This window comes from Eptatretus burgeri, chromosome 1, assembly GCF_056783735.1.
Source record: "Eptatretus burgeri isolate ZD-2024b chromosome 1, Ebu_testis_v1, whole genome shotgun sequence".
Lineage (NCBI taxonomy): Eukaryota > Metazoa > Chordata > Myxini > Myxiniformes > Myxinidae > Eptatretus > Eptatretus burgeri.
Genome location: NC_140961.1, coordinates 78,844,069 through 78,871,466, shown reverse-complemented (window position 1 = coordinate 78,871,466; position 27,398 = coordinate 78,844,069). Strand labels below are relative to the sequence as shown.

The 27,398-nt window shown below is 44.0% G+C and overlaps 2 protein-coding genes across 5 annotated transcripts; one reads left to right on the top strand and one right to left on the bottom strand.

Annotated features, from left to right (window-relative positions):
• Nucleotides 1–370: 370 nt before the first annotated feature.
• Nucleotides 371–22,358, bottom strand: CENPO (centromere protein O). 3 transcript variants are annotated; one of them, XR_015060421.1, is made up of 7 exons: nt 22,104–22,358; nt 19,602–19,771; nt 17,285–17,411; nt 11,246–11,517; nt 4,728–4,899; nt 1,380–1,582; nt 371–1,034 (listed from the first exon to the last, which is right to left on the bottom strand). XR_015060421.1 is itself a non-coding variant. In XM_085889927.1 (7 exons), the coding sequence occupies exons 1-6, from the start codon at nt 22,132–22,134 to the stop codon at nt 934–936; spliced, it is 873 nt and encodes a 290-aa protein (XP_085746053.1). In that variant the 5' UTR covers nt 22,135–22,358; the 3' UTR covers nt 371–601; nt 894–933. The 3 variants fall into 3 exon arrangements, 2 of the variants coding, with proteins under 2 accessions (XP_085746053.1, XP_085746041.1); XM_085889927.1 differs by lacking the exon at nt 1,380–1,582 and having other exon boundaries at nt 371–601; nt 894–1,034; XM_085889915.1 differs by lacking the exon at nt 1,380–1,582.
• Nucleotides 6,795–27,398, top strand: LOC147034808 (uncharacterized). Of its 2 annotated transcripts, none has more exons than XM_085889887.1 (3): nt 6,795–8,251; nt 23,392–23,461; nt 24,638–27,398. In XM_085889887.1, the coding sequence occupies exon 3, from the start codon at nt 24,743–24,745 to the stop codon at nt 25,868–25,870; it is 1,128 nt and encodes a 375-aa protein (XP_085746013.1). In that variant the 5' UTR covers nt 6,795–8,251; nt 23,392–23,461; nt 24,638–24,742; the 3' UTR covers nt 25,871–27,398. The 2 variants fall into 2 exon arrangements, with proteins under 2 accessions (XP_085746013.1, XP_085746003.1); XM_085889877.1 differs by lacking the exon at nt 6,795–8,251 and adding an exon at nt 22,629–22,910.

The following is a 27,398-nucleotide window of genomic DNA, read 5'->3' as shown; positions in this document are numbered from 1 at the left end:
GTATTGGTACGACGATTTTGTTTCATTATATGGACGGACCAAGCAAACAAGACGTTTGGTTTACAATAACATCTGTAAGAACCAGGTACAAAGACCCTTTGTGCAAGTGCGACATCCGCAGGGATTTGAATTGCGGTATTTCACGGGAACACAACTTGGCTCAAGTTTGGCCAAACGCTGACATGCTATACTTATAACACTGTCACCGCTACAAAGTGGGGTGGGGGAATTGACACCGATTCCTTCGTAGCTACGTTTATAATCACTACTTAGCAATATATGATGACGACTGCATTTGTAAACAGAAATGTCACTTAAATTGATGCACACGTATATGTGGAGCTCAAAATAAGTGATAAGATAGACCCTATTAGTTGTTCTGCTTTATTGTAATTATTACATAACACATCAAACACTTTTTAAAATATAAACAAAAATAAATCATTGTTGCAAAATAAGAATGCAGATATCAAATTGCTGCTGCGGACGATGGTCTTGCACCACAATCCCCATGTCACATAACACCCGGTTCCTGTCCCGAGGGCCGGCACAGATGTAGTTTACACGAGGTCGATAATGCAGTAAGCTGATTGTAGCACATCTAAACGAAGACAGCAGGCATTATAACCGTGGAACGTGAAGTACATCACGCTACCAAGTTCGCGAGCACCGATTCGAGCGATTCCGAGAAATAAATCCACTCGCGTCACATCTCGGACGAGTTTCTTAATAAAATGCCAAAGACAATCAAAATCCACTGCCTGAGCAACAAACATGTGAAGCAAGCAGGAATATGGGATGGTAGAACGCCAATGCAACAACATTTGTTGGAACAGAAATATGAAGAAAACGAACTTTTTGGGACAAAGTGTTGAGAGCAATCTTCATGGTACCTCTTGTACAATTGATACCCATTCATTTTTTTGAGTTCATTCAGTCCAAGCAAAGGTGACGTAAAGCTTCAGGCAATGGGTTGAAAAGCAAGTTCTGTTTCAGCTTCTCAACTTCCTGGTTGTAATCACCATCACATCCTCCTGGCCAAACAGAACAAGGAAGAGGGGTTGATATTTTATTTAAGGGTCTTGTGGGGGGGGGGGGGGTCACTGCCTCCTCAGAAGACTTACCTCTGACAGTTTCCCCGATACGAGAGTGAATCTAACCTACTCAATTACACGGTCCATACTATTCTTAAGACAACCTATCTATGTGACTCCCCCTCCCCCTTGCACATACTAGTGTGTATATCGATTGGTGTATGGTATGTACATGATTGCTGGATGTATGGTTTACATTTTGGGATATATTGTGAACATTTGTGGGGAAGTGGGTGATGGTGAGATCAAGGCCCTTGAGGTCATGCATCTAGATTTATAACTTACCATGCATAAAGTGTTTGTATAAAGTAAGCAGTCGATGTAGAATGTCACATGTGAAGATGGGAAGATGTGCTTGTAGAGATAGCTTGGTTAAGGCTCGTCAACTCATATTCTGCTTTGGAAAACCAGACACTGCCGGGATGACGTCATCCCTCCACCCATCCCAAATCCCCAACCAATAAAGGGAGTTAACTCTTCTCCAGAAACTGTCAGGAAGTGGGGAGGAGGAGGATGGCAGAGATTGGTGGAAAGCCTTGAGACAAAGACTTGTGAGTTGCCCTGTGGTGGGGATTGTTCGAAGGCCTCAGGATAGAGATGGGTAAGATCCTGGCCCATGAAGCAAAACCAGGCAGTGTGTGTGGAGAACAACCAATGATGGAAGAAGATGACTGAGCAAGGAGAAAATAATTTCTCCTAGTTCCATCTGTCTTATTAGTCTTCTGGTTCTTCTGCTTATTTGTCATGTGGTGTGGTTTGCCGACCAAATGTGCGTTTTACAGCCACCATCCCTTCAAACCGCCAATTCCTCTCATACTGACGAGCTCTGCCTGAGACCGTCTTAATGCGCTTTTCACGTGGCCTACTATGATTAAAAGCCTGCCCGATGCTGCTACATCCTTTAAACCACTGCCCAGTTGTGCGAGTGAGTGCGTTTGAAACCCAGAGGGAGATGAGGTGATATGTAGTGTCCTTGGGTAATAAATTATTTATTTATTTCTTATGGAAAGGTTTACCTTGTGTTGTCACCATTTTGTTGTGCAATACTGTGGTTGATTTGGGCTCCGTGGAGAATTAAATTATTGTAATTTTATTTCATAAACAGCATGGGAATAGCCCCGTCGGTTCACTGGGCTGAAACTAATCAACCCAGCCCGTGAGGAAAAGTTTAAGTTTGGCAATCTTTGGACTCGAGACTCCGGCGTGCAGTGGTGGTTGTCAGGTGTGGTTGCGTCCTGTCCGGAGTTTGCTGTTTGTACAATAATATTGTGGGTGGGGAGGAATCTATAGCTGGAGTGTGTTAAAATAGCTTGGTCTGTCTGTGTGCATGAGTAGATTTTATTTATGCTTGCAACAGGGATTTGTCAGAGGTAAGTTGTATCTTAAAACATGCATTGAAGAGACAGTGATTGTAAACCATGGGGAAGTTTAGTGTAAGGTTGTATGCGTGGAACCTTCTGTACAGGTGAGGTCAAGTGGGGGACTTGTCACACGTGGGGGAGGGGGGGGGACATGGAAAGAGCACCGTGCTGAAATCAAATTAACAATATGATGGGCAGTTTTGGCCAAGGATTGCAGGTCATGACATTATCGTGAGCTGCAGAGGGGTGGGACGGTCTGGAAGATGGCGGCTCCGCCCAGTGGCAACAGGCGGCCAATGAGAGGCACATGCCTTGCATGAAGGTGGGCCCAAAAGGGTTACAAATGACAAATAAGCAGAAGAACCAGAAGACCTGAGGATGTGCCTTTTCAAGGTTTGATATTAATCGGACAAGTGCTTCCCAAGTTATGGCCATTTATTTACCAAACCAATGACAAGACACGTTGCTGCGTAGGCATGGCTGCGTAGCCCAGTGGGCGGCCGGCCGACGATGACGTCACGGGCCATGCCGGTTACGATGGGGAAAGGGCGCCTTAGTTACCGTGGCGTAGGAGTGGCAATGGTCAATGGCAGCGAATGTCATAGCAAGCAAAGACAGGGAGGTAAACTTGATTTTAATTTGAATTTTAATTAACTCTGTGTGTGTAAGTATCATAGCAGTTGTTGCTTCAATGCAAGCGATAATTCGTGGAATGCATGTGAACATTCCGTACGGGCACGCACCACTTCCGGATAGTGATGACTTACTGTATTCTAATAATTTCTCGATTTCTTATGCACATTTATAAATAAACACAATACCTCAATCCAGTCTTCGTTTACGAGAGCGAAGGAACGGCCTGTGTGGTTGTTTGAAAGTTTTTTTTTTGCACGTACGGCCACGCACGTACGGGCACGTGAGAGCGAAGGAACGGCCTGTGTGGTTGTTGTTTCTGGCTCGCGGTTTGAAAGTTTTTTTTTTATTTTTTTTTTTGGTTTGCACGTATGGCCACGCACGTACGGCCACGCGAGAGCGAAGGAACGGCATGTGTGGTTGTTGTTTCTGGCACGCGGTTTGAAAGTTTTTTTTTTATTTTTATCTTGCCAAAACGAAGTTTTTGCAAGATATGTTAGTCAGCTTGTATGTTTTTTTTTGTTTGTTTGTTTATCTGTAATCACGTATAAAAAATTCTGCAGAGCACAGTTATCATTGGAAATTTTTGTGACTTCGCATATCAGAGGCCTAAAGAGGTCCCTTTCAATGCATAAAATTTTGAAGGTCAAAGGTCAAGGTCACTGTCGCAAATCAGGGGAGTCGACGAAACCCTTATTTTTTGAGTAATTTTGATCGGATCGTCTTCAAACTTCATGGGAATATAGTTCATGGTCTGGCGCTCAGCTGATTAATTTTTGGTGGCGATTGGCCTTGACCTTCATGGTTAGCGCCTGAGGTCAAACATATTTGACCCCAAGGTCAAATTTTCAAGTTTTAGGAACCATATCGTGAAGTACCTCAAATTGAACACCTCGACGAGTGCTTTCTAGATATGTCAAGCTTGAGACATTATGATGTCATTTGGTGACGTTATGAGGCAAAAGCACATTTTTCATGGTTACTCTGTAGAACGATTCTCATCGGAATCTCTCGGAGGCAGATATTCCTCAAGGAGTCGCTCCTGGTGGATAGCAGTTCTGTTCACCTCAGTGTGACCTTAAAAAAGTCACATGTGGTCACCTTTTGGCAAGATACGGGTCACCCTGCGGGTGACATTGGTTTATTATATTTTTTTGCACGTACGGCCACACACTTACGGGCACGTATTAGTATAATTAAATTGAAATAAAATAACAGATTGTAAAGGTATTAAAAAAAAATGAATTCCAGATGTTTTCCACCATTGACGCATTGTCAATTACACCACCTTATCTAACACAGAACATTAGTTATTCATGCCTGGTGTTTGTGTCCTTCATAACATCCTAAAAACAGTGTTTCCTGTTTGGAATGTTTAAAAAATTTGTTGACTGCCAGGCAGGTACACAGATGAAAAGTTATCTCATTCCTCTCTGCACATGTGCGATCGGGACAAATTCAGAGCCAAAGTACTGTACTGCTAAACTGCAGGTTCGTTTTCCGGTTCATGATCAAAATACAACATTCAATTGAAATCAAGTTGTTCCTCGATCATAAACTGACGTTTGTGGACAGACGGATAGACAGAAGTGAATAAATTGCTTAACCTCACTTTTCTTCGCATGTGTGGGGTAATTACCAATTACAGCGATCTTCACTTTGCACGGCCGAATTTGCAGAAGATCTGCAAACTCCAGTCGTATCTCCATAGAGACGTCTTCATCATTGGTAGGAAACCGAAAAGAAAATTCTATCAAAGTGTACATAGCATTGGAAGCTATTCCTCCCAACAGCATGTCTTCAAATTCGTTCTGGGAATAGAAAATGTACAGCAAGTAAATAATTGGCAAACAGAAACTGCAAACATGGCACTGATTTACTTGAAATTAAGGTCTGAAAGGATACGATGAAACACGAGGGTTGTTCTCAGAAAATCAGACAAATGTACCCTTTCAAAACAAAAACACAGACAGACAAAATGTGACGAACACAACAATAACTATTAATTCTTTCAGTGGTTTCATCCAACTTTGGCTAGTGGGGCATTCAGAAAAGGTTGGGAAAGGCCCCGATCAGGTTTTTTTTGGGGGGGGGAAGGAAAAATCAAAGTGGATGACAGTGGCAGATTGCTATTGCACCACTCTGATTTGATTGTGTCATCATAATTAACAAGCTGGTGGGATATCTTAGAGGAAGTGCGCACAGGTGCCTTTTAGCTGTCTTGCCTGGTTTGAACCTCAATACAGCTATACTTGGTGTTTCACATGCAGGGTGAAGCATCAATGTGAGCGCAGTCCTTCCGAAGGATGTTAGATCCGAGGACCCATCTGCCAGTACCAGTCATTGGTGAATGTTGACGATCGGACATTGTCTTGAGATGAAGACTATGTTGGTTACCGCCAGTAACCTGAACAAATTACAAATTCCTTCCCCAATATGAAGGGGCATCAGCAGAACAGCCGCATTTCCAGCAGCTATGCAAACCAGCAGAGATGTGCTATCTTATGAAGGATTCTTACTTGACATATTTGTTAGGGTTTACAGTCATCAACACTTCAGTCTTTGGCCTAACATTTTCCTGCAATGCACGATACAATCCACTCTACTCTGGACTGTTCGTTACCTGAATTATCATCATAATATTTATTGGCATAACAATCCCAACAAGAACAATAAGCCTTCCACCTGTCGGCATGGAAGCCAAATAATAATAAAAAGTTGCACGTTGAGGCAAAAGCCATTCACATATGACATGCTGCTGCCAGTACAGCAATCTCACTCTGCGATGAAAAGCAGTGCAACCTTGGATCGAGGATATCTGAAAAGATAACACCATACTTGCTCTCCGTCATGGCAGATCCATGACTCAGGAAAGCTTTCTGTCAATTGACTAATGAGTGGGTTCCAACTTACTGCTGAGTAGGCAAAGACATTAGGAGGAAAGAACTCACATTTGGTGGAAGGATACATGGAGGTGATGGCTGGAGGCAGCCATAAGAGGCAGTGCTTCTGATATGACAGTACACAAATCTGTTTTGCTTGTTGACTTTAATATAAAATGTAAAAAATAAACTGTGACAGTGAGCAAAAGGAAATAGATTTTTGACTGACAATGACACCAGGTGTGGTGGCTGGAGGGAGAGAGGTGTGAGTGGTGGTGAACTATGAGGTCTCCATGATGACGGTGTTCACCGCAACTAGTCTGTCACATCTCCTGACAAGCTGTCATCGCCATCACCCCGAGGGCTAGGAGTGGCAGGCTGAGGGGTAGCAGGTTCGTCTGCTACATCCCAGGAAGTACCAGCCCCATCATCTTTCTTGGAGACATGTGCATGCAACATTGTCTGCTTTGCATTTCTCCTTCTTCTCTTTGTATCAGCTGAGTGTTTCCTGTCTTTGTCAAGATACTTTGATGCTTCACTCTCGCCAAGGATCATTTTCAGTCAATATCTGGAGTGCTCCTTTGATGAGAGAGAAACCTTGTGACATCAGCCGAGTTGTTAACTGATACACTTTCCTCCTCTCCTGCCTCATATATATATATATATATATATATATATATATATATATATATATATATATATATATATATATATATATATATATATATATATATATATATATATATATATATATATATATATCTCTCTCATCATGAAGTCCTCATTGCAAGACCCAATCCATGAGACTCGACGAGTTCGGCCACATCATAGTCATCCACATCTACAAACCCAACATCATGTGCAATTGTTACAATGGCCTGCTGAACTTGTTGGATGGTTGTGCTTGAGCAAACCCCCTGAAGACATGGATGCCCTCTGGCCATACGTTTTTTTTCCCCCCCACACTCCGTTCAGAGTAGATACCTTCACTTCCTCCCACGACTTGGATATGTTATTCACAGCATTCCTTATGTTTGATTTCTTCCAAAATTCCCTTATCGTTGGATTGCCTGCCCCCTCGGTTGCCTGGATGAGTTGCTGGAATGTTTGACAAAGGTAGTAAGCCTTGAAGTTTACGATTACTCTCTGGTCCATTAGTTGGAGCAAAGCAGTCGTATTTGGGGGAACGTCCTGCATTATGGTGTTGTCCGTCACGTCATTTTGGTTAAGTGGGTGACTGGGAGCAGTCAAGTATGAGCAATGCTCTGTTGCCGATGTTATGCCTGGCACTGAACCATTCCACAGCGTTGGAAAAATAATTTGTAAACCAGTCCATAAATACACTTCTGGTAATCCAAGCCTTGTGGTTGGATTGCCAGATCACAGGGAGTCCTGGCTTGGCATACTACTTCATAGCCCATGGGTTCTCAGCAAGATATTCCAGCAAGGGCTTCAGCTTGTGATTGCCAACAGAATTTCCTCCCTGGAGAAGTGTGAGGCCATCTTTGGAGGCTTTAAATCCTGGTGCTGACCCTCCTCTTTGGCTGTGAATGTTCTGGCTGGCATCAGCTTCCAAAAAACAGACCAGTTTCATCCTCATTGTATACTTTCTGTGGTATGTAGCCACCTTCTTCAATATTTTTTTTTAACTCGTCAGGGTAAGTCCGAGCTGCTTCGACATCAGCGCTGGCTACTTCACCCATTGCCTTGACGTTGTGCAGTCCATACTGTTTCTTTAAACGTTCAAACCATCTAATCCTTTCCTGGCAAGAAACTGTTCTGACTGTGAGCTATCACCTTTTTCTTTCACAAAATCACAGTGGAGGCGCTTTGCTTTTTCTTGAATCACCATAGTGCTTAAGGGCACATGACACCGAGTTTGTTCTTCAATCCAAGCGTTCAGCATGCGCTTCATGTTTTCCATCACGTCATTTCTGTGCCGCGATAACTTTTTAGCACTCGGAGGTGTTACTGCTTGTGCACTGGCTCTTACTGTTTCGGTATTGTACCCACTCTAAAGGTCGCAAGGCCCAGTACGTTCACGATGTCACCAAGTTTTTCATCAGCATCAAACCTCCTTAACACATACAGTTTTACGTCAAGTGTGATTTCTTTACGGGCTCTCTTTCCACTCCTGCTGCACTTGTCACTTGAAGGTCACTTTCCAGACATCTTGGGCAACTGAAGGAGCGAGCAGAGCCAACCACGAGATGTCGTGAAAAGCACAGTGAAATCTCAACCACGGAAGTTCCCTCCAGGAGCAAGCGGAAAGGGATGCAAGGTAGGGTTGGAGGGGGGAAAGGTGAGTAAGGGTGGTGGGGGTGCTCTATATAAACCATCCATGCTTCATTTTATAGCGAGGACACCCGTGCATCTGACGATAACATTTAAGAGTGTGAAAAAGCGAAACTTTAAAATTATTTACTTCGCGGCTCGTAACGTGTATTTATTTAGTTATTCACGATATAGACGATAGAGAATTGTTCATGTCAAAAGTTCTCCAATTTAAACCGAGATGGTGAAATAATTTGTTTAAGCACGAGTTCCGAAAGTCGAATATTATGTCAAATGTTGACATAATCCATGTGGTAATACAAATGCAATACCATATGTACATCTCGCCTCCAAAGGTTTATATACAGCACTAACTTGTAAAATATGACCTGAGGGCACCTGTAATAAGCAAGTTGATTTGAAGTGCATAGATACTTTTGCTCTCAGGTCGTGTGGTATATGTAAAACTTATGAAGAGAGGGGAAAAAAAAATTTTTAGAAAGAAATTTCCATTGTGAATTTTGCTTTTCGTGATGAATTAGTCACTACTTCTTTGATTCCGTTATGGCAAATTACCGTAAATGGAATAGGTCTTTCAATTTTGGCAATTCTCAATCTCACCCCGTCACTCCGGAAGGATCTTCACACAACCCACCTATCCATTTCCATGGTCAGCCACTACAAGAGGTTGAGCGTCTTGAAATGCTTGGCATCGATAGTCATCACCAATGACCTCTCCTGGGCCAACCGGACAACAAAGCTGGCACCCAAATCAGTAGTGGACTGGGCATCCTGTTATTCCAAATCTTTCCTTGAAAAATCTGAACTGCACACATCCTACAAGACTTTTATTCCGAGCTCAGAGTACGACTCTCCCCGATGGCTTGGTGCCCATGCTTCACATGTCTGCGAGATGCTGTGGAATCTTAAGCTCTCAACATTATTTGCATTTTCCACGATGAGGTTGAAGCACAAGGTCTGTTGCTCTGACATCACACATACAGGTTGTGGACAAAAAAAACCACCAATGTAAAGTCAGATCACAGGGAGTTCTGGCTTGGCATACTCCTTCAGAGGGCATACTTCACTCGCATCCATGATTGAATAGGGCGTTGGGCAACCAAATGCAGCCAGTACAGCCTGTATGCGCCATGGCATAGAGTCCACCAGCATCTGAAATTCTGCAGGAGGGATTTAGCATCATTCTTCCATGAGAGTGTAAATTAACTCCACCTGTTTGATGGAGATGGAAAATGCTGTCTCGGGCATCGTTCCAAAATATCCCATAAATCCTTGATTGGGTTCAGATCTGGTGACTGACAAGGTCAGGGCATTTGGATAATATCAGTGTCATGCTTATCAAATCATTGGGCTACCACACGTGCTCTGTGGATGGGGGCATTGTCATCCTGGAAGACACCCTTCCCGATATGTAAAAAATGCTGCAACATGGGGTGAAGACGATCACTCAGTACCATTAAGTAGCGATTGGTATTGACCTTGCCTTCCAAGGGAATGACTGTACCCAAACCATGCCAGGGAAATGGGCCCCACTACATTACAGAACAGATAGAACCCTTCACTGTTGGAACCAAGCACTCAGGGTTGTAGGGTTATTTAGGTTGGCGCCACACGTGTACTAGTCCGTTTGCAGAGAATATGGTGAAGGATGATTCATCTGATATCACATTTTCCACTGCTCCGTAGTCCATTGCCTGTGCTCTTTGCACCACTGGATTCACAAACGTGCATTGCCAGGTGCGATGAGCAATTTGTGCACTACAACCCAACTATGGTATCCCACTTTGTGGAGTTCTCACGGACTATTTTTGATGAAACTGGCTGCTCATGCCCCAGGTTGAAATTTACAATCAATTGATCTGCAGTTTCTCACCTGCTTTGCCTTGCACTTCAACAAAAGTTAATGCAGGGCTATCACAATCCTGGAGTGTACACTTCCGCCCACTGTTGCCCTTTGCTGATGATGTCCTTCCATCAGAGTTCCATGCCAACATCACCTTAAACACTGCTGAAAGTGAAACATCAGCAAGTTGAGCTGTCTTTGTCACTGAAGCTAATGCCACGCATGCCCTAACAATCACCCTTCTTTCAAACTCAATGAGGTCTCCTCTTGCAACCATGCCAGCCATAATTATAGGCAATGAGACTTGTGCAGCATTTTTATACATGACCCTAAACATGCTGGGATGTCATTTGCTTAATTAACATATGGGCCACACCTGTGTGGAAGTTGCTGCTTTCAAAAATACTTGGTGTTCCTCATTTACTCAGGTGTTTCCTTTTTTTTTGGTCTACTACCTGTAGGTCAGTGGACTGTTTTTCTTGTCACTTCTCCTCTAGTCTATCTCCATCTGCATCCTATCAGCCCTCCAACCCTCTTCAGCTCCTCCAGGACTCAGTTTTTTGTAGTAACTCTGCCCTGATCAAATGCCCAAATCCTCGGCCTTCCACCCATTTCCAGTCTTTTATTCCTCTTTTCTCGCGTTTGTGGAGCTTTCTTCCTGAGACGGCTCTTCCCTCCATGGCTTCATGCAGGTTGTGTACCACCATCTCATGTCATACCCCATCCCTACTCATGATCTTTTCCACCCCCATTAATCCCACCCAAGCCAACCCACTCACTGGTACCATAATAGTTTACCTTCCCCTCCTTCCTTTTTGTTGATTCCCTTGCTTGATGTCTCCAACTGTTGTGCTACTGTCTGTTCATTGCCTTTTACCCTGTGTCACCACACTCTTCGATGAGCCTAGATTTTGTATAAAAGCAAGCAAACCAACAGCCAACAAATAATTACTTTTTGTGAGATATTTATATGAATGCATACATATTCCATGATTAAAGATTAATAACCAAAATGTTTTTAATACTTGGAGTTGAGTGGGCTCTGTCCTAGTCTCATACCCAAACTATGCAATCTTCAATCCCTTCCTCAATGGGAAGAAAATAAAATTCCCAAACCAATTCAAACACAACACCCACCTCTGTGCGTCGCACCATTTCTCGCCGCATCACAAAGCTGTTAAGATGCTCACTCAATGCCCAGAGGAATGCACGTGGATCGTGAGGAAGGAACTGGCAGGAAAGGTCCGCGACTGGCATTACGGGAGGCAGTGAATGGCGACATAGCTTCATTGCATGATCCAATGGGTCATTTAGTTCCACAGTGTAGCTCTCGTGGTACTTGCCAGCTGTTGCCGTGTTGAGCCACACTTGCAGCTCTCGATTCTCATTGTTAAAATTCATTGAAATTCCTTATTAAAAGGAAAAGGACAAGCATGGATCACAATTAGTGATCAGCCATTTCAAATACAGCAAAATATACTATTATATATAATATATATATATATATATATATATATATATATATATTGTATACACATTACTGAAAGGAGAGATATTCTCAGCTTTTCATTTTGCACTCAAAACAATTGCAAGAACACCATAATAAAAAAGAAAGAAACAAAAAAAACAAAGCAATTTGTGCTCACATGTAGTTGCCGATTGGCTTTCATACACACAAGGAACTTTGACGCAGGAGGATGCCATTTGGCCCACTATGCCTGTGCTGCACCAACCCCAGAAAACATCACCATCCTAACTGCAAGTCCCACCAATAACCCTGTACTCCTATCTCCAATTCATCCATCCATTGGGACCATACTCTGGGCATAGTGTTGGTGCTGCCTCAGCAGTCTCCTTGGCTATTGGGCACAATCCTGGACGGGTCGCCACTCCGACAGGATAGCATCAAGCTGGCACTCATTTTTCCGACCTCGGAAGGATGGCAAGCAGCGTCAACCCCACCTGGTATTAATTCAACAGCCAACTGGGATTTGAACTCAGGATCCGCAGATCCCAATCCCGTGACCCTAACCATTAAGCAAACACCAGGCATAATGCATCCAAGTACCGAAATATATATATATATATATATATATTGTTGTGGTTACCAAATTCGCAAACCACCATTCAGGTCCCTTAGGTGAGGTATCTCGGTAAGTACATGTGTAGTTAGGTCCAAACCCGTTGTCTAGTGGGAATACATGTCATTTATGCGTGCTGCGACTCTTCAGGATAGCCGTTTTTCTTTTACTATCTTTATTTTGGACCAACCGCCATGATTACCACCACAACCACAACATCAACCACCAACCACAACGCCGCTTCACCACAACCGCCACGACCTTCACGTCACACCTCGCAACCGTAGCATCGCCACCGTTCTTGCCCCGCTGTGGGTACCGGTGTTGGACTCGTGCAGGGCGCGCGTCGAACAGCGTGTACAAAATCACGGATTTTGTGCTTCAAAAACGGATCAAAAACGACACACGCCCACTTTTTGCCGTCCAATCGGTGAGCGAGGGGCGATTTGGCCCCGCCTCCAGGACGATCGATATATGCAAATTTGTGGATCAAAAAGCCTTCACGCCCACTTTTTCTCGGGCCAATGGGGAGCGAGGTGAAAGGTCAAAGGGAGGGGGTCAAAGGCGAAGCTACGGGGGGATAAAAGGACCGTGTTCGTCAGTCAGGAGAGTCGAGAGTCAGAAGAGTCCAGAGGGGAGAGTGTGGAGAGTCGGAGAGTCCAGAGGCGGAGAGTAGGAGAGTCGGAAGCAGAGGGTCAAGACTTCGCGGGCGGTGGAGCTGCTCGTCGTGTGCGTTGGAGTCGGAACGGAGGGGACGAGCTGTGGAAAGGCGGCGACACCAGACGAGGGGGTGCTCGCGTCGTGCAGGGAGCTGCACCCGAGGGAGGCCGACAGCGTGACCTGGCCGAGGTGGAGACGCACACCAGGGATAATAAAGATCCTCTATACCCCGAGCATCAGCAACCCCCCTCCTGTTTCCCCCCCGCGCTGAGATAGTGCGACCAAGGGGGCCCCTTTCCCACCCCCTACCAGACACTGCCCGCGAGGCCTGCGGGGTTGGGGCGCCATCGCCGCTCCGCGTCTCATCACCAGACGGGTAGGCGCGACCCGGTCTCGGCCTCAGGCCCGCCTCATTCTTGGGGGTATTCTTTTCCTTGGTTTTGGGTATGTGTTGTCGGCGCCGTCTGTGAAGTAAAATTGTATAAGTGTTGCCGTGTGCTCGGTAGTCGGTATTAGCTCTGCATTGTGTTTTCGTTTTTACATTTGCTTTTTGTGTAAATTGCATTGTGTTTTTTCTGTGTGCATTTGGTGGAATTGTATATGTGTGCTTCCCGTGTGCCGCGAATAAATGTGCTTTTGTGTTGAACTGTTTCCCGCTTCGCTTCGTCATTTCTCCCATTGAATCCTCATCTTGCTTCACGTAAAGGGTTGGTAGTGGGCTGAATACGCCCGATAATTAATCGAACCGTCGAGGTCGACGATAACACCGCTCGGTTATTCTGATAGTACGGAACGGGTCGCTTAAGTGGCCCGTGTCCGAAGTCGACCTGCGGCGAGGTGCGATCGCCCGGTCTACCCTCCGCGTGGGTACTTAGGTAGGTCGAATTTGGCGAGCAACCCTATCCCACGCGGGGGCTGATTGGCTCGATCGCGGTGAGACCGAAAGGTCCACCCGTGACTGGTTCCCGGCGTTAGTCCGAGAGGGTCACGACTGGATTGTCCGTCCGGTGGGCGACGTGCCGCGATTCGAGTTACGTGGCCGTCAGCACGCCAGCGGGCGCGAATACCGCAACAATATATATATATATATATATATATATATATATATATATATATATATATATATATATATATATATATATATATATATATATATATACACACACAATTCCAGGTGTGTGTGTGTGTGTGTGTGTGTGTGTGTGTCCGTCCGCTGTTTCTCGACAACCACTGGTCCGATCTAATTGAAACTTGCCAGATATATTGCTGGGGACCTAAGGATGTGCCTTTTCAAGGTTTGATATTAATCGGACAAGTGCTTCCCAAGTTATGGCCATTTATTTACCAACCAATGAAAGGACACGTTGCTGCGTAGGCGTGGCTGCGTAGGCCGGTGCGCGGCTGGCCGACGATGACGTCACGTGCCGTGCCAGTTACGATAGGGAGCAGTGCCTCAGTTACCGTGTCGTAGGAGTGGAAATGGTCAATGGCAGCGAATGTCATGGCAAGCAAAGACAGGGAGGTAAACTTGATTTTAATTAACTGTGTGTGTGTGTGTGTGTGTGTGTGTGTGTGTGTGTGTGTGTAAGTATCAGAGCAGTTGTTGCTTCAATGCAAGCGATAATTCGTGGAATGCATGTGAATATTCCGTACGGGCACGCACCACTTCCGGATAGTGATGACTTAATGTATTCCAATAATTTCTCGATTTCTTATGCGCATTTATAGATAAACACAATGCCCCAATCCAGTCGTCGTTTACGAGAGCGAAGGAACTGCCTGTGTGGTTGTTTGAAAGTTTTTTTTGTTGTTTTTTTTTGGGGGGGGGTTGCACGTACGGCCACGCGAGAGCGAAGGAACGGCCTGTGTGGTTGTTTCTGGCTCGCGGTTTGAGGTTTTTTTTTGGGGGGGGGGGGGGTTTGCACGTACGGCCACGCACATACGGGCACGCGAGAGCGAAGGAATGACCTGTGTGGTTGTTGTTTCTGACTCGCGGTTTGAAAGTAAATTTTTTTTTTTTGCACGTACGGCCACATACTAGTCTATCTGTAATTCCAGCTGTGTGTGTGTGTGTGTGTGTGTGTGTGTGTGTGTGTGTGTGGTCTGTGACCACTGTTTCTCGACAACCACTGGTCCGATCTAATTGAAACTTGCAAGGTATATTGCTGGGGCCCTGTGGATGTACCTTTTCAAGGTTTGATATTAATCGGAAAAGTGCTTCCCAAGTTATGGCCATTTTTTACCAACCAATGATAGGACACGTTGCTGCATAGGCGTGGCCGATGGGGAAGAGAACCTCAGCCGCGTTCACCATTACGGGTTACAACGTACGGACTTCCGGATAGTTATGACCGTGTATTCTAATAATTTCTCAATTTCTTTTGCGCATTTATAGATAAACGCAATGCCCCAATCCAGTTGTCGTTTACGAGAGCGAAGGAACAGCCTGTGTGGTTGTTTGAAAGTTTTTTTTTTTTATTTATTTATTTTTTTTTTGCACGTATGGCCATGCACATACGGCCACGCGAGAGCGAAGGAACGGCCTGTGTGGTTGTTGTTTCTGGCACGTGGTTTGAAAGTTTTTTTTTTTCCCCCATGTACGGCGACATGTGGCATGTACGGCCACGCACTAGTAATTCCAATTTAAAAACATATCTGCCGCTCTTCTGCCATTACCTTTCTCGGGAGATAATTCTATGCATCAACTACTCTCTGAATGAAAGACCATTGCCTTACTACTGTCCTAACCCTCATCTTCTTTGCACTCAAGTTACAGCCCCTGGAACAATCACTGTGTTCTGCTGAAAAACCCTTCTACACCAATTTTGTCCCTTCATTATCTTCAATATCTCAATCAAATCCCTTCCTTTGTAATGTATAAAGCCCTATCTACTTCATCCACTCATAGCTTCGTCTAGCTAGACCCGGAATCAATGTAGTTATCCGAAGCAGAACTCTCTTTCTGGCAGCGATGTACTTCCTCAGATGTGGTGACTAACTAGTGAACAAAATATTTTAGATAGGGCCTCACTCAATTCCTGTACAGTTTTCAAAACACCTACTCTTTTGATTAAAAATTCATCACCCTATGGATACAACCTATAACCCTGTTATCTTTACCTGCAGCTGCTTGGCATTGTCCTGTCTGCTTACCTCTGTATGTGTTACCACCCCCAGATCCCTCTCCTGTATGCCATGCTCCAAGATTGTCCCTTGCATCATGAAATCTATTTCAATCTTCCTACCAAGCCTGGTGTTGGCTTAGTGGTTAGGCTAGCTGGCTTGGGATCTTAGGCTCCTGAGTTTGAGCCCTGTTGGCTGCTGAATTAACACCAGGTGGTGTTGACTCAGCCTGTCATCCTTCTGAGGTCGGCGAAATGAGTATCAGTGTACTGGTATAGGGGCACAGCATCAGCGGCACAGTCACACCCCAAAAAAATGATAGCTATCCAGCAGCCAAGCTGCCATACGCAAGAAGAAGAATATTCCCACCTATCCCCAGCACCTTGCGTTTCTTGATGTTCAACTGCATCTGCCAATCTTTGACCCTGAAGCTTTATCATCCCTTAACTTTTCTCGCTGTTTCTTCACTTACCTGACTCTCACTTGGATCTCTTCTAAAATCCTTTTATTTGCTCACACCCATGATTGATACTCTCAGCTACTGGAAGTTCACCAAAACTGCGAGGCAATGAGGCGGCTGGGTAACCTAAGCCCCCACATTTTGTCATACTGTACCAAGCCATTATTCACTCACACATATGTATTTAGACATGATTGATAATTAGTAATCATGTCAAACGATCAAAGTATCAGGGCTGCTTAAAATATAAAAAAATATAAAAGACACTAAACTGTCAACAGTGTCAATCACTACACAAATGTACTTGACAGCATCCCACACTCGTGGATAAAAATGTGTTGAGCTGTATACAATCCCTGACCGACTGATGTACCATACTCTGTTCCAGAGTGTTGGTTTTGCCGAAGCAGCTTCTTGACAAGGGTCATGCTGGGTGGTTTTCCATCTCTCTCCCAGTAGAAGATATGGCAAGAATTTGGAAATTTAGCCATGGTGCTAGCAATAGCTCACCTGCTCTTCACAAAGGACACTGTGGGGATCTTTAACATCCACAAACTAATGCTGGCAGATGGGATGTCCAATTTAACAATGATCTGAGGGATAGCAAACTCATTGATGACAGGCACGAGATGCAAAATGCCAGGATTCTAACCCAGGCTAGACAGCTTAAAAGAGAGTGCACATACCTCGAGGTCATCTTGCCAACACAACTGTATGAAGAAAGGGTTAATAAATCCCTATTGGTCTTTTTAAAAGGATCAATATTGACCCAGCTTCTGAGAAATCATGATCACAACAGCTATGTTTGCTATTCAATGATACTCATTCACAATTGTGCTCAGTTTTCCCCACCTGCCAAATTGTAGATCTGCAATAGAGACTCCAGTTGCATGATCTTGGCCCTGAGAAAGGCACACCTTCGCTCGCGTGGCCGGTCACGGGACTCGTTTGCTGGAAAGTTCAAGAGCTCGTTCAAAGACTGTAGCAAACCACACCAAAGCATTTGCCCTCCACAATAGAAACATATGAAACTACTCGGTAGAGCCAGGCTAAACAGTTTATGTTTTGTATTCCACCGATAGCCCAGATCTGGATCCGGACCTAAACCAAAATTGAATCAGCTTGTAATTGTCACCTAACCAACTCGTCCACCTAGTTTTGTCATAAGTCGTGCACAATTTTTTTGAAATATGCCATTTATTGTTTTGGCCATATCTCTCAAGGGTGAAGAACTGCTTAAAATTATTTTTCATTCTCGTATCCAGATTCGGATCTTCAATAAAATCGAATCAATTCATCCTTGGCACACACCCTACCTGCCCACCAAATATCGGCCGAATCTGTCCACAACTTATTGAGATACGCTGCCCACAAACAAACAAACAAACAAACAGGGGAGAAAAGATCATGGTTTCGGATTGGGGACGATTTGAGATGGTGGTGAACAGCTGTCTTGAAGACTTGGAGGGAATAATGAGATTGAAGAGGATGTGAAAGTTAATTCAACAGGTGGGGAAAAAAAATGGAACAAATGAGTGGAGGTGAGCAGTGATGTGGTATTTGGTAGTTTTACCAGAAAAAGTTTGATGGGAGACCGTGTGAGCCCTGCAGAAACTTTGAAGGGACAAAACAGCAAGAATGGAGGGTGCAAAACCAGAAAAGACGCAGTAGATGACAGAGACTACCGACCTGGTTGTGATGGCAAAGTAATAAGCCCAAAGACTCAGCTTCAGTGCAGGAGATTCCAATGATCTTGAGGGTATTGGTTTCCACAGTGTCAAGCTGAGCAAGATGTGAGGCAGGGGAGCCAGCCCAGAGGGGAGAGCAGTACTCCATCAAGCTATTGTTGAAGGTCCTTCAGGTGGATAGGAGTTCAGGTGTGCCAACGAAGGACTTTGCACGATGGAGGATGCCCAGTCGGCGGCTGGCTTTGGAGGCCAACTTTGAAATGTGGTTTTCCCCAAGAAAGATCATGGCTGATGATGAGACCCAGGAGTTTGAACAACTGATCCTCCTCAGGAGGATTGTTGAGAAAGTAGATGAGGAGGTGGGGTTTGCTGGAGTATATAATTCAATTTAAATAAATGTTTAAAGGCGTAAAAGTTTAAAGCCGTTTTACCCAGTGTCTATTAAATCACCATATTTAACACATTACATGAGTTCTTCGTGCCTGTTTGCGTTTTTTACAACGTCCTTAAAAACAGTAAGGTTCCCATTTGGAATGATTTTTAATTTTGTTAGACTGCCAGGCAGGCAGAGTAAAAATACTATCTCACTCCTCTCTGTGCCTGTGCGATCAGGACAAATTCAGAGCCAAAGCACTGTAAAATGGCAGACGTATCTTCCCATTCATGTTCCGATTTGTGTTCAAAATACAACAATCAATTTAAATAAGTTGTTCCTTGATAAACTGATAAGACAGATAGACAGAAAGAGAGAGAGAGACGGAGGGACATGAACCAAGTGCTTAACCCCGCTTCTCGCTTTGCATGCACATACTCTCGATTACAACCTCAGTTCTGATTTACATACAAGTATTAACATGGAAACAATCATTTGTATATTTGTCAATCTGTGATTTTCTTTTTGAAGGAGATCAACTTTTGAAGAAGCCTGTTGTGTCATTGGCCTCCAGCATATGGATCTGTCATTTGATAAGCATTTGCATACGAACGATGAGCTTAAATGAAGAAATGTTCTGGAGTGTGGAGGGTAGGGTGAGGGTATCAATAAACACAGGGCAGAGCTCCTTGCTTATCTCTACTCATTCGTTCCCTTTCCCCCTCAAACCATGTGCCACCCCCCCCCCTGCCCCCTCACATTCCTTCATTCCCCTTCCCTCCCCACACTTGTGGAACCTTTTCTCAAGCTGTTCAAACCCCCTTCCCTCCAAGGTTTCAAGTTGGAAATGCACCACCATCTCACGTCATCGTTCATCCCTACATGTGACCTCTCTAATTACATTAACCCTCTCCTACTTCTCCTCATCAACTTGCAGTTTGTATATAAATGTTTCCTTCCCTTTTCTCCTGTTCGTTCATCCCCTTGTTGCGACCATGTGTTGTCCTCCTGCTCCACTGCCAGTCAGTTGCTTTCTACCTTCTGTCATCCCACTCTTCCGCAAGCCTCGAACTTTGAAGACAAAAAGCTTTTTTTTTTTTTAACTCACATGCCTAGGTTGGTTGCGAAGCCGTTGGCGAAGTTCATCCCGCTTGTCCTGCAAGTCCTGGATCTCTCGACGGGCTCGTTCCATCGAATCGGAGATGGAACGAGATTCATCTTGACGCTCTGTTAATAGCTTCGCTCGAGCTTCGAGGGCTTCCAGCTGAGCCAAGGTGTCTAATAGGGCGACATGTCAGGATCATTCATCATGCACATAAGGCTGAAATAATAGCAGCAATACAAAACAGGTTAAACTGCAGGTCTAATTCGTAATCTAGATGAAAGTGCAGGTCCATGTGGATGCATGCAACGTGCCGTTGCATCACCATTACATTTTATGAAACAAATTTCCACCTCCCCCCACAAAAAATCCTGGGTCCAAATATTCCCCACTGCTGCCAGGATTCATCAGGGCAGCATGGTCATGGTCAGAGCTCTGGTCCCCATGAACCAACCTCACTCCCTCTTGTCTATTTCTGTGTCTGGCCGTGTCGGCCATGATAATACGAGTTTGTCTGTGGAAGTGTAAATGGCATGCAACGGCTACGCGAATGACCGCCCATTGGGAAACAAGTTTAAATATCTTTGAAAACACTATGGTACGAGTGCAATGCCCCAGAGACAATGTCACTTGCTTGTGTTATAATAATTGTGATCTCTTCAATAATTGTAATCAGCTATTATTGTGCTCGCCTGGCTGCAGAAAGAAAGAAAGATTTGGCAGTTTAGCGATCTGCCGATTTGGTACTTCAGCGATGTATTCCGGTGCCTTTATCAGTCTTGGTCGACATGAAAATGCTCGAGAATAAAGGTATGACCTGAAAAGGCTCAAGACTTTACTCTATGGTAGACTTCGGGTGTTATTTTGTGCACATTTGATGTGGCGGCCATTTCTCTTTCGTGCCATTTCATAAGAGATGGAGGAACATTGGCACAGGAGGTGGCCATTCGGCCCATCATGCCTGCACTGCACCAACCCCAGTCTGAATCATCCATCGATACACAAAATACCTACACGTCCTGTCAATATCCTCATACCCTTCCTCCTCCAATACATCCATGTACCTATCGAATTCCCATTTAAACCTCCACACAAACTACCTACACATCCTGCCAATATCCTCATAAGCCGCTACCTCCGATACATCCAGATAACTAGCGGATTCCCATTCAAACTTATCCACCCCCTCAACTGCCATTACCTTTCCAGGGAGACCATTGCATGCATTAACGTCTCTGACTCTGACTGAACTAACCCAGTCTTAAAACTTTCCTAACTCTCATCTTCTTGGCCTTTAAGCTGTGCCCCCTGGTCCTAACACCGTCTACTCTGCTGAAAAACTGCGCTGCACCCATCTTGTCCACACCCTTCATTATTTTAAACATCTCAATAAAATCCACTCAATCACCACCTTTCTAAAATATAAAGCCCTGTCTCCTTCAACCACCGCTCATGGGGAGAAAGGGTGAGGGGGTGGTTTCAGGACGTGCTCCACATTCTAAAGCAATGGAGTTATTGACCTCATGGTGGTTACCTGTAGCCTGTGGGTTGGCGGTTGCACTGCCTGACCCCACATTCCAAGATACACCTTATAGCAACCTTTGGTGCCATCAAAACGCACGTCAAGGCCAACGCGTGGAAGCTTAAAATCTTACCCACATTCAGAAGTACCTCCACCCAAAGTTTGGGGCCTCGAGGTAAGTCTGTGGTTTGGTCGTGAAAAAAATACAACATCCAAACACTTTTTTTTTTAATTATATATTTTTTAAGAGGCATTCATGGTTTCAGGAATGATCCCTGAGGTTCCCCATAACTTATATCCTCCCACTCACAGCCACTCTCTCCTTCCCATCACTAAACCAGTTTGAAATCTAATTAGTTACCTGACCAGCCACTCCACAAGCCCTCACCTTGGCTAACAACCTCCGATGTAGTACCTCATCAAATGCCTTCTTAAAGTTGAGATATACTATGTCCACTGCCTTTCCCTCATCCACCCAATCAGACACTGCTTCATGGAACTCTAAAAGATTTGTTGGACAGTAACTACCTTTGGTAAATCCATGCTGACTACCTTTAATTAGTTTTTATTTATTTAAATAGTTCTTCATCTGGTCCTGAATTAATGTCTCCAACAACTGAAGTCAAACAAACAGACCAATAGTTTACAAATTCTTCTCTGGGTCCTTTCTTAAGTAATGGTGTTACATTTGATTCTGTCCAATCCTTCGGTTACCTGTCCCGACTCCAGGTAACTATTGAAAATATCCGTTAACATCTCACTTACCTACCTCCATCAATTAGTCAATATCCCATCAAAACCAGCGCTACTGTTACCAACCTATGGTTGTTTGTGCGTGCTCCTATCCTTTTAAATACTGAACGTCAAGCAAGGAAAGGAACATAATATACCGTTTTTAAACTCTCTGGTTCTGACCAAACCGGATTCGAACCGCCGACCTCCCACACTCAGAACAGACACTAAACATTACAAGAGAATGTTCTCACCTTGACCGAGCTGTTGTCTGGCCAAGTCCATCGCGTCCCTCCACAGCACGTTCCGTCGTACAGTGTTCCTTGTGTTTACGAGGATAAAACAGACCAGCGAGACGAGGATTTGAATTTCCCCACTTTCGTTCTTAATCCTTTAGTTTCGTTGTCTTTTTTTTAATTTTTTTTTTCTTTAACAATATTACTAAGCTAACATCTAGCCTTATTCACCGGCGTAAACAAAGGTGTCTTTTTTTACGAGAATGTACTGTATATATTTAAGAAAAAAAATATATATATATTTTTTTTAAACCAGCTCAGTTCATGGTCGGAAGGAACTACACCGCCCAAGCGTTTCAACTGCTCGTCAAACTTGATGGAAAACAATCCTGAAAAGACGAAATAGACAAAACGAATAAAATATATATATGTTTCAAAGAAAATAAATTAACAAGCAATTTAAACATATAAATTAAAAAAAAATTGTTTTTCCTCAAAGAGTCTGAGGTGAGGAAAGGTAAGACGAAACAGCACGACGGTTAAAATACACAACCTTGTTGTATATACATATATATATATATATATGTTTTTTTTAAACTTACTTATATTTTGTCGGCTTGCTTTGTTCTGTGAAGAATAAACTCTTCAGGTTACCGCGAGCGGGCCGTATTTAATACCCGGATATGTCATTCCGTTGAGGCCTCATGAGGCTTCGTTTGGCGTCGTCGCTCCCGCCAAATTGTGTTCGGCCTCGCTCGTCATGGAAGAACGTCAAATGGAAGTTCTGCTCGAGCTGAATTGTGCGTTGGATGCTGCTCGTGGCCTGTGAGAACGAGGAAGGGAACACAAAGCTTAACGTTAATGGTGTCCTTCCTTTATACGTGTGTGTGTGTGTGTGTGTGTGTGTGTGTGTGTGTGTGTGTGTGTGTGTGTGTGTGTGTGTGTGTGTGTGTGTGTCGTAACTCAATCGGAACCAAGCTGGGGCATTGGCGCTGTGTGTGTGTGTGTGTGTGTGTGTGTGTGTGTGTGTGTGTGTGTGTGTGTGTGTGTGTGTGTGTGTGTGTGTGTGTGTGTGTGTGTGTGTGTGTGTGTGTGTGTGTGTGTGTGTGTGTGTCGTGTTGTAACTCAATCGGAACCAAGCTGGGGCCTTGGCGCTGTGTGTGTGTGTGTGTGTGTGTGTGTGTGTGTGTGTGTGTGTGTGTGTGTGTGTGTGTGTGTGTGTGTGTGTGTGTGTGTGTGTGTGTGTCGCGTTGTAACTCAATCGGAACCAAGCTGGGGCCTTGGTGCTGTGTGTGTGTGTTTTCAGTGTGAGAGAACTCGAGAAATTGGCGGAATTCACACATCCTGAGGGAGACTTTGTCAAGGAGAAGGAGCTGGTGGGTATAATGTGATTACTGTAATTATTAGTTCGCAGGAACCAGCAGTGCCAGTGTAGTCGGTAGTAGAAAAATCGTGCAAATTATGATACAAGCATCAAATTTGGCATTTCTGATCAAATCTGCCCGATTGGCCATTTGAAAATCCAAATTTAGAAACATTTGGATTTTCAAATGGCCAATCAGTCAGATTTGATTAGAATCCCCTGGAGAACAAATGTGCCAAATTTGATGCTTGGATCATCATTTGCACGATTCCTCTCAAACACTGCTGTTATCTGCCCCACTCTGACCACTATTTTCGTTGTGTCTGTTTGTGACTCTCCGGAGCATAGCTCCGTGACGTTTGATGCGATCTTGATGAAGCTAGATATTACGGTCTAGTTGTGTCTTTTTTTATGAGGGGCGTCCCATGCCCCTTGTGGGTGGAGCCACACCCACTTGAAATTTTATTTTTTTTCTCGATTTTCTTTTTTTCTCACAATTTCATTTCCTAGAAGCTGTGCGTAATGTCCATAAGTACAACATATAAAAAAATCCGATTTGATTTGGTCAATTTTGACGGAAGAGATAGGTTTTTACGGTAGGGCTTCCTCAATAATGCCCGCGAACCATCGTCGCCTCCCGGCTTGTACCAAAAGTACCAAAAGCACAATTATTATAATTACTATTATTAATAATAACAAGCCCGGGGGTGACGATGGTTCGCAGGCATTATTGAACAATGCCACGATAGGTACAATTGAGTAAGCCCTACCGTAAAAACCTATCTCTTCCGTCAAAATTGACCAAATCAAATTGGATTTTTTTATATGTTGTACTTATGGACATTACACACAGCTTCTAGGAAATTAAATTGTGAGAAAAAATTGCAATAAATAAAAAGTTCAAGTGGTAGTGGCCCCGCCAACAAGGGGCGTGGGACGCCCCTCATACAAAAAGACACAACTGGACCATGATATCTAGCTTGTGTCCAAGTTTCATCAAGATCGCATCAAATGTCACGGAGCTATGCTCTGGAGAGTGTCACAAACAGACAGACCCAACGAAAATAGTGGTCACTGCTGGTACCCGCAAACCAATAATAATTGTGCTTTTGGTACTTGCCCAGTCCTCGCTGTTCATGAAGGTGCGATGAGGCAAACATGTGCCAGAGGAATATTGCTGTCTTTTCAGGCCGAGTCCTCCTTGAACATTTGGAAGGTGCTTTTTGAAGCTGGAAAGGACGAGACGAAGAACGTTTGAAATATTTGGGATAAAACGTGAGGAGTTAAAGTGAAAATGTTGTGCGATGAAGATTCTTCTGATTCGTCCTCGAGCCCAACAAACCTGGAACTTGATCCACGGTCTCATGACTTTGATGAATTCTCACAGGTTGCCCAGGATCAGAAGCAGCCTGAAAACCCAGCTCTGGATTCCGTTGAAGCGGATGACCTGTCCCCAGGTACGCAGAGCCCCCATAAGAAATTGTTTAATCTCCAAGGAGGCTCGGAAGCTTTTTGTTCGCGGAGCTTGAGCATTTTCTCCGGTCTGGAAACTGCTGCCCGGACAGCACTATCGTTCTTGGGTGATGACAATGTTTTGGATGGGACGTTCAAGCGACCACCTGCGACTCTCGCAGCACCCAAGGTTAGAAAACTGTCTAAAGATCTTACGAAGGATGAAGATCGAGGCATGCAAAAATTTATGAAGTCGAGTTCTGGAGTTTTGGGGTCTGGCGACGACGTAACTGAGGCGCATGATGATGCTGTGGTTGATGAATGGACTCCATTGGAAAGTTTTCGCAATTTGCCGGAGCCCGTCCTACAAACTCCGGGATATTTGGTGAATCCTGCAAGATGGAAGTGCTACAGCTTGGAAAATGAGAAAGACTGCGGTGATTATGCAAATGCTACAGTAGCACTTAGCTTTCTGAGACAACAGGCTGCCAAGCATCCTGACGTTACATTGGGTGGTGTTGAGCAGGAGGGCCGAAGAGTTCTGTTTAATGCCCGTCCACGTCGCGAGAGTGGGTCGAAGGGACAGCAAAATGTTGGTCGGTTCAGGAGTCGAGTTCCCCACACCAAAAAGCAACAAATTGTAAACGAGAAGCAGACGGTCAGTTTGCAGCATCTTCGTGAGCAAGATGAACAGCAATGGTCAGAGTGTCTAGATGAGGGGCATCGCATCGGCGTGAACGCTACAAAGCATCGTTGTGAAGGTGGAGCTTTAGGAAGCGACGAACCAAGGCAATCACAGATGAGGGAAAAGGCCACAAGAGCGTACCCGTCACCTGAAAATACTGGAACGTCTCCAAGAGATTATGGAAGGAAACGCAAACATATTCGCGAACGGGAGAAAGAAGAAGAAGAAGAAGAAGAAGAAAAGAACCGGGATGAGGACAAAGAAAAAAATGAAGAGGCAGCTTGAGGTGCATATTCCTTACATTGATTTTAAGAAATATTTCTGTGTATAGATTAGTAGAGTTAAGATGGACAAAGTTTCAAAACGATACAAGTCATGATCAAAAAGTGTTGGGAGCTTTGTTATTTGCCACATATTCGGCATGCTGCTTGAGAACAGTGTAACATGATAATAGCTTGATAAAGTCCAGGAGCGACAGTCTTCATTGATGTGCACATCCTTGTTAAGCTGACCGTCATCCTTGACTGTGAACATCAATGACGGATGTTTGCTTGTGGTTAACACATAAGCAAGAAAAGTAAGTTTATGTGTCTTACTTATTTGGTTCCTTCTTTCTTTGAAGTTGCAATTTTCCAGTGAACCATCAATTTACAGGATGAACTCTGTCAATTTTATCATCTTCAATATGAGAAGAATTAAACTTGAGTGATCACTCGACACCTGCTCCCCTACATGACAATGCTACCAGTGAGCTCACAGAACCATAACCCGCTCGTGGCATTGTGTTGCCGGACCTTTTGGGGACGTCTTCGGTCGTTTCAGAAATATGGTTGTCACTATGTTAAATGATTAAAGAACAGAATCAAAACTCTTTCCGTGTCATGTGCATTTTAATCACGGATATTGGAAAATATCACGTAAAGTGAGTTTTGCCAATTAATATTTACTTAACTTTGCACAAAACCATTTGATAAGACCATTGTAACACTTTTGTTGCAGAATGTTAAAATTCCATATTTCTGGTTTATACAAGCAGCTTATCTTGTAAACACACCATCACAATGCAGAACCTGTTTGGTGATCACATGTGATGCTTTGATTGTCTCTGAATGTTCTTCTAATTTAAAGCACACAAAATGTACATTCCCTCTTCGTGGGGCAACGTAGCATAACAATTGTGCATTTTGTGAGGAAAGCACCAAATTTGGCACACTCGTAGCCTATCATATTATGAACAGATTTGGATATTGGGCCATCTCAAAATTTTTGATGGCAGTGGAAAATGGCTGCCACATCCATCAGCGGCTGAATTTGAGATGGCCCAATATCCAAATGGCTACTAGTGTGCCAAATTTGGTGCTTTCCTCACAAAATGCACATTTGTTATGCTATATTTAGCAAAGTTGCTCCACTATCTGTGAGCATTGGATCATTGCAAGTAAATAAATGAATGTGTACAGCTTTTACAACATAACCCTGTAACATCTGTTGTGATAAATAACATTTTGGCAATCGATACAAACCAATAAGAATGAACTTCCCATTGCCATAATCACGTGCATGTCATTCCAAAGAGGTTGGCCGGGTATCCAAATCCGTTTGCAAGGAAAAATGAGGGTTTAATGGACACTGCCATTGACTTATCCAAGAAGTACTGGCTGAAAGCATTTGGACGTTCCGTCTTGTTTGTTTGCACAGATTACTGAAATGTTCTGGGATTATTTTCACAGTAAAGGTTGAAGAGTTGTGCCATCTTCTACATGACTGTTCCCAACTGGTATTTCCTTTCGATACAATAAATTGATGCCTTTGA